The sequence below is a fragment of the Caretta caretta genome, chromosome 10, assembly GCF_965140235.1.
Source record: "Caretta caretta isolate rCarCar2 chromosome 10, rCarCar1.hap1, whole genome shotgun sequence".
Taxonomy (NCBI): domain Eukaryota; kingdom Metazoa; phylum Chordata; order Testudines; family Cheloniidae; genus Caretta; species Caretta caretta.
The window spans coordinates 26,108,794-26,128,481 of NC_134215.1; the positions used below are offsets into that span (position 1 = coordinate 26,108,794).

The window sequence follows — 19,688 nt, forward strand, 5'->3', positions numbered from 1 at the left end:
TTCACTGGTTTCTCAAATGTCAATGCAAATCATTAGTCTGGCAACTTGCATTATCTATAAACAGGCTCTCTCCCAACCAAGAAATACCTTACTGTATGTCTTAAAGGAAGGAGGAGATATAAATCATGAGGCTGTTCAGTGGTAGTGGTTCCACTGAACTCAAAGTTAAACTTGTGTGAGAAGAGAATCAGGCCCATCAAGTTCCTTAAAGTGAAAAGATACAGTATGCCAAAAAAAGGCATCCAGCGACTGGTTACATCATCAGCAACGTAATCATATGATGTATAAGAAACGTTGCCTCCTGATCTGACTGTCTAAAGACACTAGGCAGGACTTATACACACAACTGAGTTCAACAAATCCAGGCACTACTTACTAAGAAACATACTGCAGAACAGCTGCACTAGAAAATATTCACCACTTTAGGATACAAACGAAAGGCTGAAAGTGTGATCAAATTACATAAAAAGAGTAAAGGGCATGGTTTTCGAGGAAAAAAATTTCTCTTGTTTTTTCCACGGTCTACAGTGAAGGGTACAGAGTTAAAAAAATACCATCTAGATAATTTTCATTTTCTGAGAGATAAGGCGTGGTAACTTCACTACTGACTGTATGAACTGTGCTCAGTTTACAACAAATTTGCTTCAGAGAAGTTAAAATTTCGTATGTGGTAAAAGAATATCTATACAATCACAACACTGCCTGAAACTTTTTTTACCCAGTATTGTTAGAAGTAACACCTATGACAATTATAACTCAAACATCAGAGAAACACGTCCCATCAGTCTATTTACTTCATTGCCAATATTTCGCTGTTTCTCCTATATAGTGAGGTCAGTCTGTTTGCTTGTTCTGTTATTTGTAGGAGTCTTTCACTCAGCAACAGGACAGAGAAAAACATGTAAGAAAACCACACAAGTTGGCAGTGAGACTCTGGGCAGATGTAGTTCAAGAAACTACTTGCAACTGTTTTAAAAAATTTACTAAGTTTCAAGTTGCTGCTCCCGTTAAACAGTTTATTCAGATTTTGTTACCAAGTTTATCACCACAAATGAAAGAACAGGCTGTTTCAAAAAGGTTTCCAATTTCTAATTTGTAATTATAATCTATAATTTTTGAAGAAAGACAGCAAGAAACTTTAGATAGTGAAGACTATCATAACTCCGCTGAAGTCAATTAAACTTTACGTCAGCTGAGGATCTGGTCTACTTTAAAAAAAAACAACCCTGAGTTATCCTATTCAAGATTAAATACTTGACATTTGCACATTCATATGTCACTTTCATCAAGTTCCCTGGCTTCGGTTACATTCTCTTACCATCAGCTGCTAGTATCACCGTGGTGTGGTCATGCAAATCAGCAATCTCTGCTTCAGACCAACTGTAGGGAGCTTCAGGGTCTATAACAAAGAACATACAAATTGCCATATTGGGTCAGACCAAAGGTCCATCTAGCCCAGTAGCCTGTCTTCCAACAGTGGCCAATGCCATATGCTTCAGAGGGAATAAACAGAACAGGGCAATCATCCAGCGATCCATCCCACTGTCCAGTCCCAGCATCCGGCAGTCAGGCTTAGAGACACCCAGAGCATGGGGTTGCATCCCTGACCGTCTTGGCTAATAGTCACCCGATGGACCATTCCTCCATGAACTGATATAATTCTTTTCTAAACCCAGTTATACTTTTGACCTTCACAACATCCCCGGCAATGAGTTCCACAGGTTGACTGTGCGTTGTGTGAAGTAGTACTTTTTTGTTTTAAACCTGTTGCCTATTAATTTCAATAGGTGACCCCTGGTTCTTGCATTATGTGAAGATGTAAGTAACACTTCCCTATTCACTTTCTCCACATCATTCATGATTTTATAGACTTCTATCATATCCCCACACACACCCCAGTCATCTCTTTTCCAAGATGAAAAGTCTGTTTTTTTAATCTCTCCTCATAGACAAACTGTTCCATACCCTTCATTTTTGTTGCCCTTCTCTGTACCTTTTTCATTTCTAATATACTTTTTCGAGACGGGCAACCAGCACTGCACGCAGTACTCAAGGTGTGGTAGTACCATGGATTTATATAGAAGGATTATGATATTTACTGTCATATTGTCTATCCCGTTCCTAATATTGTTAGCTTTTTTGATTGCCGCTGCACATTGACTCAGATCTCTTTCTTGAGTGGTAATAGCTAATTAGAACCCATCATTTTGTACGTATAGTTGGGATTATGTTTTCCAATATGTATTACTTTTTATTTATCAACACTGAATTTCATCTGCATTTTGCTGCCCAGTCACTCAGGTTTTTGAGATTTTGTAACTCTTCACATTCTGCTTTGGACTTAACTATCTTGAGTAGTTTTGTATCATCTGCAAACTTTGCCATGTCACTGTTCACCCCTTTTTCTAGATCATTTATGCATATATTGAATAGCACTAGTCCCAGAGCAGACCCCTGAGGGAAACTACTATTTACTTATCTCCATTCTGAAAACTGACCATTTATTCCTACCCTTTGTTTCCAATCTTTTAACCAGATACTGATCTGTGAGAAGACCTTCCCCCTTATCCAATGACTGCTTACTTTGCTTAAGAGCCTTTGATAAGGGACCCTGTCAAAGGTCTTCTGAAAGTCCAAGTACACTATATCAACTGGAACCCACTTGTCCACAAGCTTGTTGACCCCCTCTAAGAATTCTAATATATTGGTGAGGCACTATTTCCCTTTACAAAAGCCATGTTGACTCTTCCCTAACAAATTATGTTTATTTATGTGTCTGAATTCTGGTGATTCCTATCGTTTTAAACAATTTGCCTGGTTCTGAAGTTAGGTTTACTAGCCTGTAATTGACAGGATCATCTCTAGAGCCTTTTAAAAAAATTGGCGTCATATTAGCTATCCTCCAGTCATCTGGTACAGAATCTGATTTAAGTGATAATTTACATATTACAGTTAGTAGTTCTGGCATGGTCAATGCAAAAGGCATCTGGCCTATCGAATGAACATTCCACTGCCCCCAACCCACAATAATCTATCTCCCACAACTGTTACTAGGGCAGCAGTAAAAGCTACAATGTGGAGAAAGGAGTGGATGAGAATTCACAGAAGGCTCCTTGGGGTTGGGTACTGATGAGTTTGTTTACATGAAACTCTTATCCCCTTCAGGAGCTCCAAACCCCACTCCAATGAAGTGCTCTGCTTTCCTTTCTCTATTATGACTGATTCTTCTCAGAATCGGTTGCCTGGGGTGCAAAGTTTTGCTTATATGAGTATAAAGTCTTGCTGCATCCCTTACCACCACATAGGCAGATCTGAATATTTGATTCTCAAGCGATTAAAAGAAATATCACAACAAAGAAAAAACAAAACATAAATAAATGTGAGTTTTGATCAAAATTCCTATTTAATTTCAGCTATGCATTTTAGGTATAGGAATACTGATAGACTGGATTTTTAAATGTCCAAAGACACTATCCAAGAGGCAACATTGCTACTACATATTCAATAAAGTTAGGAGTCAGCCTGTAAAGTCCAAAACCAGAATAGTAATTTTTTCTTCTCTCAAAACTCCATCTGCATGAATGGGGCTTTTTTAATCGTAAAAGAGAAGCACTACTTTTTCTGAAGGCATTAAATCTCATTCCTGCTGCTTGAATGATTACATTGAGACAGGGTCCAAAGAAAGTGTAGTTGTCTGGTGCATACAGCTGCTTGTACAGTTCAGTGATGACAACTTCATTGTAAAGAACCTACAATTTTAACCCAAGAAAAATAGAGGTCCCTTTTATTGATACTGATATTCATTGCCCCCAAATTAGCTGTATTGATTTTCATTTATTCAGAACAAAAAGAACGATCCCCAGCTATGTGCCCTTGCCAAATATTTAAAGTATCATAAGTTCAGCTAAAAAACCCCCAATCCTCTCCCCGCCAAAAACCTCACAAAAAATGGCATACATCCTATCACAGAGCTACTTTAATTGTTCTAACCACCCCACCCCACTTCCCTTCCTAAAGGTTTGGAAGAATAGATGTGTTTTGCAGCCAGCCGGTCAACAGATTGGGCATTAGTGTATGTGCATGACGTGCATTATGTATGCTTACATACACTTCACAACAACATTAAGATAAGATCAAAATGTGACCCATTTAAGATCTTGGAAGCATGAAAACTTCAAAAACTTCAAAAGACTACTATAGTGAGGAATGCCAGACACTATAGTCCCATGGAATATTCATCGACTTTGGTATCTCTAAGTATGGCATAGATCTTTGGGAGCTAGGGACTGCATTCTGGCTCCATGCAGAGAGGAACTACAATCTAGGAGGGATAAATTCTGCAGATTCTAGGACAGATAAGCAACTTCAGAGAAGTACCACCCCCCTGGAGGGTATTGCACATAGATTCATAGATATTAAGGTCAGAAGGGACCATTATGATCATCTAGTCCGACCTCCTGCACAACGCAGGCCACAGAATCTCACCCACCCACTCCTGCGAAAAACCTCTCACCTATGTCTGAGCTACTGAAGTCCTCAAATCATGTTTAAAGACTTCAAGGAGCAGAGAATCCTCCAGCAAGTGACCCGTGCCCCATGCTACAGAGGAAGGCGAAAAACCTCCAGGGCCTCTTCCAATCTGCTCTGGAGGAAAATTCCTTGCCGACCCCAAATATAGTGATCAGCTAAACCCTGAGCATATGGACAAGATTCACCAGCTAGATACCTAGAGAAGAATTTTCTGTAGTAACTCAGATCCCGCCCCATCACATACTGGTTCTGACCAGGTTCAAGAGGCACCGTAGGGAAAGAATGGGGTTTTGGTAACAAGGGGCAGCCTGAACTGACTCAGGGTCCCTCATTTGATCCTTGAACTCAGATGAGACTATAACCAGGAGGTCAAAACACTGTTGGAAGAGTCTGAAGGACTGGAAACCTACCAGTGTCTCCACGTGGTAGGCTTAGCATGAGTGTAGAATATACTGGTTTGTATGTTTTTTTCATGTAATGCTTTTGTCCTAAATAAATGTACTATACTTTTAAAGCTGGGTGGTCATTCTCATAGCCCCTGGGAGATAGCAGAATGGCAGGAATAAGACTAAGGTCAGAATTGCTGGGATAAGCACAGTAAATTGCAATAAGACTGCAAGCGTGTCCACCGCAGTCTGGAGGGATGCGAGTCCCTGCCCATAGAGAACTGATGACTGGAGGCCTGAAACCGAAGGGGGCACCCTTAAGGAGACCATGGAGGGAGAAGAGGTGCAATTACCCACTGAACTGTGACACTTATTGGTTTAATGCAGACTTTTGTAACTCAATACTCCTGCTCTTGGAAATGATCACTAATTTCAGAAGGGGCCACTCCGACTTATTAAAAAGTGATTTTTACTAGAACCTGATGTAACTGAAGAATTGTTAGTTGCAGTTTAGTACGTTTAACTATTTCAAAACTATCATGGAAAACAGTTTGAACTAAATGCATCACAACTACTTACCAGTACAGAACTCATCTTTCAGCCAGTCCAGCTCTTTTACCTTAACTTCACCTCCTGTACATACACACACACAAAATCATCATAAAAAACCTACAGCTGATGGGCAAATTACTGCATCCACCCTTCAGATGGTAACTTAGTGGAGATCATGGGCCAAAAATCAGCAGTGAAGTGGTGCTGTAAGTGGAAAAATGGTGGAAAAAGTGAAAAAAAAAATTGACATGAACTGATTTGGGATTCAGCCAAATCAGACAGTTACACATGCAGAAGGAAACGATGGGAGAAGTGCAGAAGAGGGAGCCTGCTTTACCTTATGCGCTCCTGTTAGCTATTTTACCTGCAAGATAGCTCCCTTCCAACCCTTTAACATTTGTTTTATACATTCCAATGAGAAACTATTACACCACTTCACCATTGACACTCAATTTACAACACTGCTGACTTTGGCCCAAAGACTTCCACGACTCCCAATTATTCCAGGTGACTCTTGAAGGATTCCGTATTACACAATAGCTTTGTGCAGCAACCATGGTTGCCTGTATCTGACTGGAAGAGAGCAGTGCCCTGAAAGAGTCCTGCGCTGTGCTCAGAAGAGCAGCAACTGCAATGTGGACCCTATATAGAGTTTTCATGTCTTTGTTTCTATGAGACATATTTTCAATTATGATAAAAAGTTTCATTATTTGTAAACATTTGGATAGTGACATCAACCTATATGGCCGCCACTGTATATTCTAGGAACAGTTCTACTGACAAAGGCACAAACTTGCAATTGAGAAATAACAAATGGTTCTTACCTGCTGGCTCAGTAAGATGCTTGTTTAATGTTACATTTTGCTCACACATAGCCAGAAGATCTTCACCAACATCTGGAAATAACTGATAATTGTACTGAAAACAATATTATATTCGGAATGTGCTGAAGCCCTGACCTACGTGATAGACTCCTTCTTGGGATGAGAGGATAGCTTAATCTCCAGGGCCTATTCATAGTTCCTGTGCTCTCTGCTGACACTGCCAATAACAAAGCCCAATATTAAGGCCAGCAGTGATGAGCAAATGTCATGATCTGGACACTTCTTCATGAAGAGGTGAACTTAGACTGCCAAACATTTTCACACAGACAACTAGCAGTTAAATACTTAGGATGTATCTGAACAGGAGACCTAGAGTTGAAAGGCTCTCTCTGTTCATAAGAGCAATCATTTTTGTAAAAACAACAGTTTTCTAGAGTGTTACAATCAAAGGCAGATTCATTTCTTCGGAAAACAAATTTAGGCAGGATCCACAATGTTAGTTGTTCTTAGTATTGTCTTTTTCAGACTTTTTGTTTGTTTTAAAAACTGCAGTTTTAGCAAAAGCTAAGCTAATACCTAATTGACTGACAAGGTTATCTCCAACGTGCAGCTGAAATTTCAATGGTATATCTGTCAATAAAATAAGATCTGCAAACGAATACAAAAATAGCCACAGAACTGGTTCTTCATTTGCCTGTATCAATCAAGTTTGAGACACTATGCAAGCTGCGCAAATAAAACAAAATATACAGAAGCTAACTTTCCAAAATTCTGTACATTAGAGACAAGCTAAATAATCAGGACTTTCTGTTGTACACAGCTAGCTTCCTTACGAGAAATGTAGCTGCTACCCAGTCATGTTCTATTTAAATTCAATGTAAAAATGTAACATTCCCTAAAATGACAGGTTTCAGAGTAACAGCCGTGTTAGTCTGTATTCGCAAAAAGAAAAGGAGTACTTGTGGCACCTTAGAGACTAACCAATTTATTTGAGCATGAGCTTTCGTGAGCTACAGCTCACTTCATCGGATGCATACTGTGGAAACTGCAGAAGACATTATATACACAGAGACCATAAAACAATATCTCCTCCCACCCCACTCTCCTGCTGGTAATAGCTTATCTAAAGTGATCATCAAGTTGGGCCATTTCCAGCACAAATCCAGGTTTTTTCACCCTCCGTCGTCGTCCCCCCCCCCCCCCCCCCCAAACTCACTCTCCTGCTGGTAATAGCCCATCCAAAGTGACCACTCTCTTTAAAATGTGTATGAAAATCAAGGTGGGCCATTTCCAGCACAAATCCAGGTTTTCTCACCCCCCCACCCCCATACACACACAAACTCATTCTCCTGCTGGCAATAGCTCATCCAAAGTGACCACTCTCCTTACAATGTGCATGATAATCAAGGTGGGCCATTTCCAGCATAAATCCAAGTTTAACCAGAATGCCGGTTAAATAATGCATTGGAGGGGTTTTAGTTGGGGGCTGAAGGTGACGGCTAGTGGCGTTCTGTTATTTTCTTTGTTAGGCCTGTCCTGTAGTAGGTGACTTCTGGGAACTCTTCTGGCTCTATCAATCTGTTTCTTCACTTCCGCAGGTGGGTATTGTAGTTGTAAGAATGCTTGATAGAGATCTTGTACGTGTTTGTCTCTGTCTGAGGGGTTGGAGCAAATGCGGTTGTATTGCAGAGCTTGGCTGTAGACAACCTATCCTGAAGGATGACCCAACACTCTCACAAATCTTGGGAGACAGGCCAGTCCTTGCCTAAAGACAGCCCCCCAACCTGAAGCAAATACTCACCAACAACCACATACCACACAACAGAACCACTAACCCAGGAACCTATCCTTGCAACAAAGCCCGTTGCCAACTGTGCCCACATATCTATTCAGGGGACACCATCAAAGGGCCTAATCACATCAGCCACACTATCAGAGGCTCGTTCACCTGCACATCCACCAATGTGATATATGCTATCATGTGCCAGCAATGCCCCTCTGCCATGTACATTGGTCAAACTGGACAGTCTCTACGTAAAAGAATAAATGGACACAAATCAGACGTCAAGAATTATAACATTCATAAACCAGTCGGAGAACACTTCAATCTCTCTGGTCACACAATCACAGACATGAAGGTCGCTCTTACAACAAAAAAAACTTCAAATCCAGACTCCAGCGAGAAACTGCTGAATTGGAATTCATTTGCAAATTGGATACTATTAATTTAGGCTTAAATAGAGACTGGGAGTGGCTAAGTCATTATGCAAGGTAGCCTATTTCCCCTTGTTTTTTTCTACCCCCCCCTCCCGGCGTTCTGGTTAAACTTGGATTTATGCTGGAAATGGCCCACCTTGATTATCATGCACATTGTAGGGAGAGTGGTCACTTTGGATGAGCTATTACCAGCAGGAGAGTAAGTTTGTGTGTGTGTGGTTTTTGGAGGAGGGTGGGGGGGGTGAGAAAACCTGGATTTGTGCTGGAAATGGCCCAACTTGATGATCACTTTAGATAAGCTATTACCAGCAGGACAGTGGGGTGGGAGGAGGTATTGTTTTATGGTCTCTGTGTATATAATGTCTTCTGCAGTTTCCACAGTATGCATCCGATGAAGTGAGCTGTAGCTCACGAAAGCTCATGCTCAAATAAATTGGTTAGTCTCTAAGGTGCCACAAGTACTCCTTTTCTTATTCCCTAAAATGAAGATCCTGATTCCATTTCACACTTGTAAGGCACCACTTCTTTTTTGTGTCATCTACTGAGAAATTTTTTGCACGGTATTATCAAGAAATCAAGAACCTGTTACTTGGTGTCAGTATGTATAATCAGAAAAAAAAGAAAAAAGGGCTAAACGGAAAAAACCCAGCAGAAATAAGAGATGCTTCATTCAAATTTCCTGTGCTTCTACACAATTAGACTTTTTTCACGTTAGTGTTTAATTAAAAATAATTGCATCAAAGTACCTGTGCAGTACACAGTCTTCGCAACCATTGCCATGACAATGCTTGTAATTCCAGTTCCTCCTCCAAGCTCTAGTACTGTGCAACATCTGAACATGTCCTGTTTGAACAAGATATAATCTGCAAGAAGAAAGGCTCCTCGCCAGACCTTCAGGAGAGAGCAGAAGGCATAGAAAGTTAAGGCTCTGATGAACAGTTCACGAAGTGCAGGATACCATGAAGAAGATACATACTTGTTTACCAACATCTTCCAGTGGTGTTGCCATTGTATGCTCTGGTAAAATGAAAGCAAAAAAATGAAACAAGTACTTTAACAACATTTTTTTAAATGAACAAGTAACATAAATAAGAGTCATAGCTAAAGATTTTTTTTAAACTTAATGTCAAAGGACACTATCTTTACCGTCTGGGATCATATTCTTTTTAAGTTACATTTTTAAAATTTGTGTTTTTAGACTCACTCATAAAACACAGTAAAAAGTAGGGTGCTTAACACTATACATGCAGTCTCTGAACATAAACAAGGAACTGTTTACAGTAACATAACAATGAATAGGTATTTATAAGTGGCTGTTTTTATGTTAGAACATTTATCACAGATCTTCGATTTAACCAGATAACAGGTGGACTACAGGCAGCGGTAGCATAAGCTTATTTTGTAATTTATCAACTTGCCTCAATCCTGACTTGAAAAAGACAAACTCTATGGATGAGAGATATTTTGTTGTGGACTCTGAGACTACTAAAAAGTATGCTATTGTAGTGCCAGCTATAATCGTGGTTTGAGAGGTGGACAACTATCCTCCAACAAATGGACTAAGATCACATATTCCACTGAAGAGCCAAATGTCAGCAGCTTTTGTTCAGTAACATCTTAAACTGGTATAGTTCAGCAGAAAAAGCTTTCTGGAATTTTGGATCCCTGGAAACCATCGGACAAATTCTGATTCTCTGTATAATCAATCCCCTTCCTTACGAAGGAGTTTTAAATAGAGTAACAGAAGCACTGTTATTGTAGCAATGTCGGTCTCAGGATATTAGAGAGACAAGGAAGGTGAGGTAAACATCATTCATTGGACCAACTTCTGTCGGTGAGAGACAAGCTTTCCACCTTACACAGAGCTCTTAGTCCTGAACGAATAATCATACTATGTAAAGAACTACACACCTAAACATTTTGCTTTAGCAGCTAAAACATGGAAGAGTCAAATATAAGTAGATCACATTCTTCTTGCACTACTGATAAATACCAGAAAAGGTTAACTGACAATACAAACTGTCGTATACACCAACATGTTTACATGTCCCCCCATACTTTAGGATTTATTATAAATTAAAAAAAAGAAGAGAACCCACTTGAACCAGATTAGCCATAAAAACTACACTTAAAAAGAGAAGAAAGTGTCTGTTTTTCAAGCAAATGAAAAGATTCTAAATCTGAAGCTTGAGTTTATGCTCTGCAACAACTAAAGGCCATAATAGCTATATTTCAGAGCCTTGATGGGTGCAGAGAGTCAGGAACTACCTGAGTTACATGACACCTGGTTGATGGGGAATTTAATTTTCAAAAAGAAAATTTCATATCGAGTTACTAAAGTGTTACTACTCAACTAAGTATCAAAGTAAAAGCAAATCAGGTTGGCAGTACCTGTTCATTTGGCATAAAATAACCGCTACTGCTGTATTATATAGCCCATGTTTTCTTTTGTATGAACAAAAGTAAATGATTAATGTCTGCGTATCAGCCTATAGCTTTGCTTACCTATTTTAATAATATTATTGCAGGTACTTTCCTGCTTTACATCTTCAAAAATATCTTCTCCTCCTTTAGTCAGAATTATGGGATATACTTTGTCCCTTGAAAGATCCTCCACGTCTGGATCAGACACATATTGAGGTCTTCTGACCACTTCCAAATCCCCATCATCATCCAGCAGAGCTTCTATCCCTTTAAAATTATTTGCTTCTCTTCCATTTTTGTTGAGAAAATCTAGATCATTACTACCTTTGTCACACAATTCCTTCCCATCTCTGGTTTGGTGTCCCATATTTTCTGTTGTAAGTTCTTTTTCATTTTTTCTCTCAGACTCCCAATTATTTTTGTTCAAAAGGAGCTGGAATTGTGATAGAAATACTAACAGAAAAAAAGGACGTCAAAGACAAACAATGAAAGATTAAAGACAGAATCAATATGAAACTTGCATTTTCTAAATTTATTTCCGTATAAAATATCAAAATAAACATAACAGTATTTTTTTGATAAATCACTTAGTTTACATGAGAGCTAAACCAGATTATGAGACAGTTCTCTGTAGCTGGAAAAATTGGCACTATAATTACAGTGAAATATGTTACTCTGTAAACGTTAACAACTCTTAAAATATTTTATAACTAAATACAATTAGTGCTGACATTTCTGTCTTAAGGCAAATTTTTAATGTCCAATTAAGAATTTAATTTAATCCTTGACACCAGGTTTCATGGTTACAAATAAATTTAAGATAAGATAAATAAATAAATGCGGAGCTCTTATATTGAGTTTTTCATCTGTAGATCACAAAGCACTTTACAAAGGAGGTCGATATTATTATCCCCATTTTACCAATGGTGAAACTCTAAGCACCATCTGATTGTACATTACCTGGCTGTCCAACGGTATTCAATCGCACCATGAGATGTCTTTTGCTTGGGGTGTGTAGATGAACATCAGAAAGTACAGTGTTGCTTCTAAATGTGATGTCATCCATTGTCTTTTTCTTTGCCACATCTACCATAGTATGCTAGGGACATCTACAACAAGACGACAGCACCTTGTGAAATGCTGTCACAACAGGAGATGCTTCTCTTCTCAATACATTTTATTTAAAATGTTTGCTCATTGGAATAACTTCATAAGACAGTTATGGTGAAGATCCCAGGCAAGTCAGAATCATGCAAACTTAGTACATCACTCTCCAATAAGATATTAAAAAAAAAAGTAAAGCAGGATGTCCACTGTAAAAACAATAAATATAAATATAGCTTTGAGTTATAGTCTGGTAGTTTTAAAACTTGCCATATCATTCCTTATAAGAAAAAAACTACAGATTATATCGTTTATGCATTCAGTAAAGTTGCTGACATCTCATGCTGTCCACTACAAAACAGAGGCTTCAATGTGCTGTCAATACACAACCCCGGGTTTTCCAGGCTGACTGGCACAAATCTTGCACCAAACCATTTGGAAAGGGAAGCTGTGTAAAAAAAAATTGTACCACATTCTGAAACCACATCAAACAGGTCTTTACTTCGGTACATACATACACAGATCAAAGTTTTCAAAGCGACTAATGGCTTTTGGTGGCCAGCTTGAGACACCTTTAAAAGGCCTGATTTTTAGATGGTGGGTGCTCAGCACTTTCAAAAAGTCTGGTAACTTTAATGCATTTCATTTTGGGCACCCAAAATCACCAGTCATTGTTGCAAGCTGTGGCCAGTGTGTCTAAATGTTTCATTACAAAAGCAAAGTAAACCCCAACTCTTGGCAACATCAGTATTTCAACATCTTGCAGTGAACATTGGCACTGACAAATCGATTTTCTGCCCTACAGCTTCAGAATTAGAGGGCAAGAGATTTTTAAAATATTAGTTACATTCTTTCTAGTCATTCCTCCATACATGCTTAGGAGCACTAATGTCGAGGGCTTAAACCATGCTCCCTCTACAGAGGCGCAAACATACATTAATAGAAAATAACCCCTCACTGTGGAAATGTTTTTCAACATTTAAAAATCTCTGTAACTTACATGATAATTTTGAACCTTATCTGTGATCCTGTGGATAGACAGACACAAACATCAGCTGTTTGGTTTCTCTTTTTGAAAATGGAAACTTTTGGTCCCTTTCTTATACATTTTGTGGACAGTCTATTCTAACCTAGAACTGTATCTGAATCAGAAAAAATGCACTTAAAAAAAAAATGTTCCCAAAAGTGGTCTTTTATCAGAGGTGTTAGGGAAGCTGATGTGTAGACCGTAGTAGAAAATAAGAAACTAGAAGAATGCGGTAAGCTCTGGGGTGAATATAGGAGGGATCAAAAGTATCTTGTATTTTGTCTCTCGGTCTTTGTAACCAATAAAGCAAGGAGTGTAAGCTATTTCAAATAAAATCTGGGCTTCTATGTGTCTTCTCAAGCAAGTAAACTCCCCCCAGACTACCCGTGACTCTTAAAGAATCTGCTTCTCTCTTCACATGTAAGAGTTACACATTCTAGTGGAAGGAGATGATAACTAAGGTGGAAAATGGTGTGACAGAAAATCCTGTTTACCCTTCTCAATGCATTTCTGACGAGATACAGGAGATTGGGAAAAATTAAAAACAAGATATACACAAGGTGGCATATAACTCTTGGTGTAGCTGCCAACAGTCAACTTTCCAGTCCAGCACACATCATATAGGCTCCTTCTCAGAGACAAAAGTATCACAACAGGGACAGGCCGCTAAGGATACCACCACTGGTTGGTCCTTTAAAATTCAAATAATAGATATGCTCCCTTTTCTCATGAAAGCTCAGCTGCTCGGTGCACTTCTCCACAAAATGAGGCCCAAACCCCTCTATGTGCTTTCCTGATAAGGAGTAGGCTTTTCCTCCATGGGAACTGAGATAAATTTTGATTTTCTGTTTGTTTTAAATTAGGAGTAGTGTTTCCAGTCCAAAAAGCAGTGTGTCAGTATTACAGCATAGAAATGTTCTGAGAACATAATAGCTGTTTTGTTGTCACAGAACAAAAATAGAACATAATCTCTTATTAAACATCTCTTTACCCCACTTCATTTGTATCATGTCCATCTTAACTCATTCTTGAGACCTACAAGGAAAGGACCGCTCCAAGCTACACTTCACAACTTGGGATGCAATTGCTGTACTTTGGGCATTCCCCACCCGCAGGCTTCTCCATATTTCAGGCAAGGAAGTGAGATGCTATTTCAAAGAAGTAGGTGGTAAGCCATAAAGGCAAGCTGTAAAGAAAAGCTGGACTCGTGCCTCATCTCCCCGTTGCTTCTTGATGACAAGGGGAGTTTGCTAACTGACTTCTTTCTCCAAAACACGCTGAGCTAACCCAAACAAAACACGCCGGGCTGCCCAAGGTGGCGGAGAACTCCTTGTTCTGGGGACTGCGTTTCCCTTCCCTGCAGAGCGGGGCGAGCGGTGCCCAGGGGTCACAGACCTGCTAGAAACAAAGCCACGCGGGGCTCTCGCGGACAGCGGCGCCCGGGGTGCGACAGACAATCCGCCCCCGTTCCCAGCCCCCTCTGCACAGCCCGCCATGGCTGCGGCAGCTCCCCAGGCCCGGCGGTCCCAGCCCCGGCGGACTCCCGGGGCACTGGAGCGCGGCCACCGCCGGGAGCCCGGCGTTTCAGGCATGGACGCTTGTGGGGAAGAGGCCCGGCGGCCCGCCCCGGCGTTACGGGACCGCAGCCGAAGGAGGGACCAAGGCCTGGGGGAGCCCGGCCCGGCGCTCACCTCCCGCGGCAGAGCGAAGGCGGCTGTCTCCGCCGCCATGGGGCAGCCCCAGCTCCCCCATGACGCCATCACCCTGCGTCCCGCCCAGGCGATAGGGGGAGGGAGGGACCTGATCAGGGGCGTGGCCTGTTGAGAGCCAGAGGGGGAACAAAGCGCGGCAGCAGGGACCCGGATGCTGCTGCTGTCCGACCACTTACCCAAGGGCCCCCTGGGTAAGGGGCGGGGCTAGGCTGGATTCTCACCTCTAAGGAGCCTGGCTCAGTGGCCCGAGGCCTGGCTTTTAACCCGCCCCCGCCCCCGGCTTTGGGCAGCTCCCTGGGTACTTCGCCTGCCCCCGGGCTGCCCAGCAGTTCCTGCAGCCTCCCCACCTGCGCGTGGGCACCAAGGGGAGTCAGCTGCAGCGCCCCGCGTCTCGAACGGGCTGGCGGCCGCTGGGGGGCTTGCACCGTCCCTGCTAGCGCTTCGTGTCCGATGAATTGGTGCTGACACAGGATGTTCCCTAAAACCCTTTGGAGACATACCGGGGGATTGTCTCCATAGTGTGGCAACGCGGGCTACAGCGGTGTGATTGCTAAGGCACGCTAACCTGTTACGCATTAGTTTGTCTGGGTAGACCAGGGGTGGTCGATTATTTTTTGTCAAGGTCCAAATTTCTCGGTCAGGGTATAGTCAAGGTTCAGAGTCCAGAGAAAATAATAATAAAAAGCAATATAAAGCGCTTTCAGGCTCTGAACAAACGTGTCTGGCACTCCAGATTCAGCCCACGGTTAGCCTATTGAATACCTGCTGGTGCATACTAAAGGTTTCCCCGTGCACTGTAATGTAGAGTTTGAAATGCTAGTATATTAAAGTGCACTAAGGAACCTTTGCTTTCAAAATCACACACCTGTAGTGCACATTGCCCCACTGTGTAGACAAGCCCTTATTTCCTACAAGAGTGACAGGGGCTCAGAGGATGAGGCAGCCTAGTAATTAATGCATCCAACTTGCAGCTCTTTGCCCCTTTGTCAGGGCAGTAACAATATTTGTGCCTGAACTTAAGCCAGGAATCTTCAACTTTCCATCCACATCTGGGCTTTTACCCTTTTAGGGTGTCATAAGGGGGCCTGGGCCCTTCCTCTCCATTGTGTCCCACCCCAGGGTCCTGTGGGAAGCAACACAGGCATAGCTGTCCCCACAGGAAGTCCAAATTAATCTCCCTGGGCTATCATGAGGTCCCTTCAGTTTGGGGTATAACCCTTACAGTCCAGTCTCTCATCCAAAAAGAAAGAAAGAAAGAAAGAAAAAGTCCAAAGGTGCAAGGCCCTGCATTACCTGCTGGTTCTCAAAGAAAGCAGTATTTAAAGAAGGCACCACCTGTGGGCCTTACCTGCTCTCCCCTCTCAGGCTCAACCTGTAGGAAACCAGTCAGAAGAATGGCTCCTTTCTCTTGTAGGCTGTCCACCACCCTTCACCTTGGCTTCTGAGTTGCATTTTAACCAGCTCCTCCAGTCACAGCATGTTCTGCAAGCCCAGAGGTGGGGGCTACATAGGCCAAGTATTGCCTTTTAACCTGTTCAGACAGTGTGAGATTTTTGTACCCCATCACAAGGCCCCATGAAGGTCCTTGGAATTACATGCATCCAATAGCAGGAAAATAAGGTCAAAGAACTGTCATTTACAGCAGACTTAACCTTGACCTGATTTTCACAGCTGTGCCTGTAACTGGTCCTTGAGAATCCCTTATACCTTATAGGGTTGCCAGGCATCTGATTTTCGACCGGAAATGCCTGCTGACTGAGCTGTTGAAAGTCCTCCTGCACCCTAACTCCCTCCTGTACCCCAACCCCCTGCCCCAGCCCTGATCCCCCTTCTGCAGCCAAACTCCCTCCCGGAGCCTGCACCCCACACCCCCTCCCACACCCCAACCCCCTGCCCTAGCCCTGAGCCCTCTCGTACACCTCAAACCCCTCATCCCCAGCTCCAGCCCAGAGCCCACACCCCCAGCCGGAGCCTTCACCCCCTTCTGCACTCCTAACCCCTCAGCCCCAGACCAGAGCCCCCTCCTACACCCCAACCCCTCATCCCTGGCCCCACCCCACAGCCTACACCCAGAGCCCTCACCCCCTCCCGCACCCCAACCTCCTGTCCCAGCCAGGTGGGAGGGGGAGGTAATGATTGGCAGGGCTGCTGGGGGGCAGAAGGTGCTGGGGGTGAAATGGGGGTTGACTGCTGGTAGAGGCTCAGCACCCGCCATTTTTTTCCTGTAGGTGCTCCAGCCATGGAGCAACCATGGAGTCAGCGCCTATGAATACTGTGAATTATTAGGAACTTAGTTCTGTGGCACTCTTAAGGTCCACAATGTACAGTTGTAAGGGGAGAAAAATATCCAGCCTTTCACATCCATTATTGTAGTTACTGTTATAAATTATTTTGGGTCAGCATCAGAGAAAAGTGCTTTGAAGATTTTTTCTTCCTTTCATCTGGCTCTCATGAAAAGACCAGAATATTATTTTGACTTTTGGTGTGATATGCAGTCACCTAAGTTATTACTGGAGCCTCTCTATGCTAGCATAGTCCCTGCTGCTGCAAAGTGCTAAAACCATTCACAGAAGCAAAGCAGGTCATGTTCATCATGAAATCTTATCAATTCACAATGGAGAAAAACAACACAAAAACTGCATCAGTAAATGTCACTATCTAAAAAGTTAAATACTATTACTTTACACAAAGAAGTTTTTAAATCAAAGTGCAAATTAAATGATATAACAATTAATTAGTTTTGGAATTGCTGTCTCAGGGAGTCTGAGGAAGAATGAAATTATCAGGCCTCTGCATGTTATTTACCCAGTGAGCACTGTAGGCCAAATCTTGTGGGTGGCAAAGGGGTCTCCAAGGAACTGGAGTTGCATTGTGCAGAGGTCCAGCTCTGGAGAGGCTCTGCATATGGGGACTCTTTTTGTGGTGCAGGATTCCACAGTAGCTTTCTGTGCCTCTGCCCAGCAAGGCTTTGGGGTCAAGGTAAGCCATGGATGGAAGAGGTAGGGCATGGATGATGGGGCCCAGCTGCTTGATGTTGGCCTAAGTCCCCTGCAGAGGGGGAGAGTAGAGAATGATAATGATGTTTCAGGGGACAGCTATTGCAGAATGGCACTGCCAGTGATTTTAAAATTAGGCAGAACTTTTATAGAAATTAATCCTATTTAGTGGATGTGAAAAGACCAGACTGTGTGTCTGCCAAATCTGGAGCTAAGAAAATAGAAGCCATACTTAATGCTTACATTTCAGAGCCTTTCATCCATAGTTTCTGAGAGACCGATTCCTAACTAAGCTGCTGCAGCCTCTCATAGAATTCCCAGAAGCAGTTATAGGTCAAATGGGTTCAAAACGAAAATGATAGCTTGTCCTATACCTAGCTGACATTTTCATTGTGTAACTCAATTCACAATTTTTCTCTACTGAGCTCTCTCTCTCTCTCTCTGCAGGTACTGTACATTACTGTCAGGGATGCAAGCAGAAGCATGATGAGAATTCAAACAGTTTTTAGTTTTAATTGATAAAACATCTCATCCACAAACTGCTGATTTCTTTTCTTACATCTCATTCTTCCTTTCCCCTCACTTGTTTCCACACACCCCCCCACAAGCTGTGTATCAATCACATGCTGCTAAATAACAGTATTATAGTTCATGTGGAATTTATGTGCCATAACTTCATTACTGAATTTATTCTACAATTTAATTTTTAAAAATGAATGTGTATGTGAGGTGCCTAACAGACAGCCTTGCTGAAGACTGAAGCCTTCTGTTTATAAAACATGGGCTGGGGGGAAGCCCCACTGCTGGGCTCTGTGGGGTAGTGGGTGCAGGGTGTCTGGGCTGGGAGGGAATCCTTCAGCTAGGCTCTGGGTGTTAGGGTGTGTGGGTGTTTGGGCTGGGGGTTGTCCCGCAGCTGGGCTCTGGGGGTAGGTGTTGTGGGTGTCTGTGGTGGGGGGTACTCCAAGGCTGGGCTGGGGGGAGTGAGAGGGAACAGCTGTCTGAGCTGGGGGTGCCCTGCGGCGGGCTCTGGGGGGAAGAGGTGTGGGTGTCTGAGACCAGAGGGGCAGAGTTTTCCCCCAAGATGTGTCCAGCTGGCATGTGTGACACACCCAGACTGAGGTGCACAGTTGCCAACTTTCATGCGGTAAATAAGCACCCAGACTTTCACAATAAGCCAAAAATCAACCTAATCCCACTTCAAAACAAGCCACCTCTATGTGACTAGATCCCCCTGGCATGCAGTCTGGGCCCACTGTGCACCTCTGACTCTCTCCTCCCCTTGCCCCTGCTTGCCAGGAGCCGATCAAAAAAAAGAAGCAACAAGCTACAAGCCAAAAAACTAGCCAACAAGCAACTCACAAGCCAATTAAGCCAAAACCAAGCCCAATTTCTGCCTTTTTTTCACGGGTTTGGCATGTCTGCTGAGGTGCACAACAGAGAAACAGGAATTGGGTTGTCACTGGGCTTTCTTTAACTCTCTACTCCTGGGGGAATCTTTGTTGTCTGTATTGTTACAGACATAATTGCTGACAGATATTTTGAAATAAATTACTAAAATAATTGAAACTGGTGTGATTATATTGTGTTATTTTGAGAAATAAAATATGCAGATTTTTTTCATAATTTAAAAATATTGTGTGCAGAATTTTAAATTTTTTGTTGCAGAATTCCCTCAGGAGTAGTAAATTTTTCTAATGGTTAATTACTTTCACTGCTAAAATGTTATGCTTTATTTCCAGTCTGAATTTGTCTAGCTTCATCTTCCAGCAAGTGGATTGAGTTATACCTTCATCTGCTAAACCCATAGACTTTAAGGTCAGAAGGGACCATTATGATCATCTAGTCTGACCTCCTGTACAATGCAGACCACAGAATCTCACTTACCCACTCCTGCAATAAACTTCTCACCTATGTCT

General features: G+C 42.3%; 1 protein-coding gene across 6 annotated transcripts in view; it reads right to left on the reverse strand.

The window, feature by feature from the left end:
* METTL22 (methyltransferase 22, Kin17 lysine) overlaps positions 1 to 19,688 on the reverse strand; it is a 101,692-nt gene that overhangs the window by 3,581 nt on the left and 78,423 nt on the right. Inside the window, exons 1-9 of one of the 6 annotated variants that reach the window (XM_048867251.2) lie at positions 14,756 to 14,851; positions 13,038 to 13,065; positions 11,894 to 12,042; positions 11,015 to 11,386; positions 9,486 to 9,526; positions 9,256 to 9,400; positions 6,293 to 6,364; positions 5,496 to 5,549; positions 1,319 to 1,399 (exon numbers count right to left, since the gene is read on the reverse strand). In XM_048867251.2, the coding sequence (XP_048723208.2) occupies positions 1,319 to 1,399; positions 5,496 to 5,549; positions 6,293 to 6,364; positions 9,256 to 9,400; positions 9,486 to 9,526; positions 11,015 to 11,386; positions 11,894 to 12,026 (898 nt within the window). In that variant the 5' untranslated portion in view covers positions 12,027 to 12,042; positions 13,038 to 13,065; positions 14,756 to 14,851. Of the gene's footprint in view, positions 1 to 1,318; positions 1,400 to 5,495; positions 5,550 to 6,292; positions 6,365 to 9,255; positions 9,401 to 9,485; positions 9,527 to 11,014; positions 11,387 to 11,893; positions 12,247 to 13,037; positions 13,066 to 14,459; positions 14,703 to 14,755; positions 14,852 to 19,688 lie in introns of those variants that run through there. The other 5 variants (XM_048867249.2, XM_048867250.2, XM_048867252.2 and 2 more) reach the window with 5 other exon arrangements.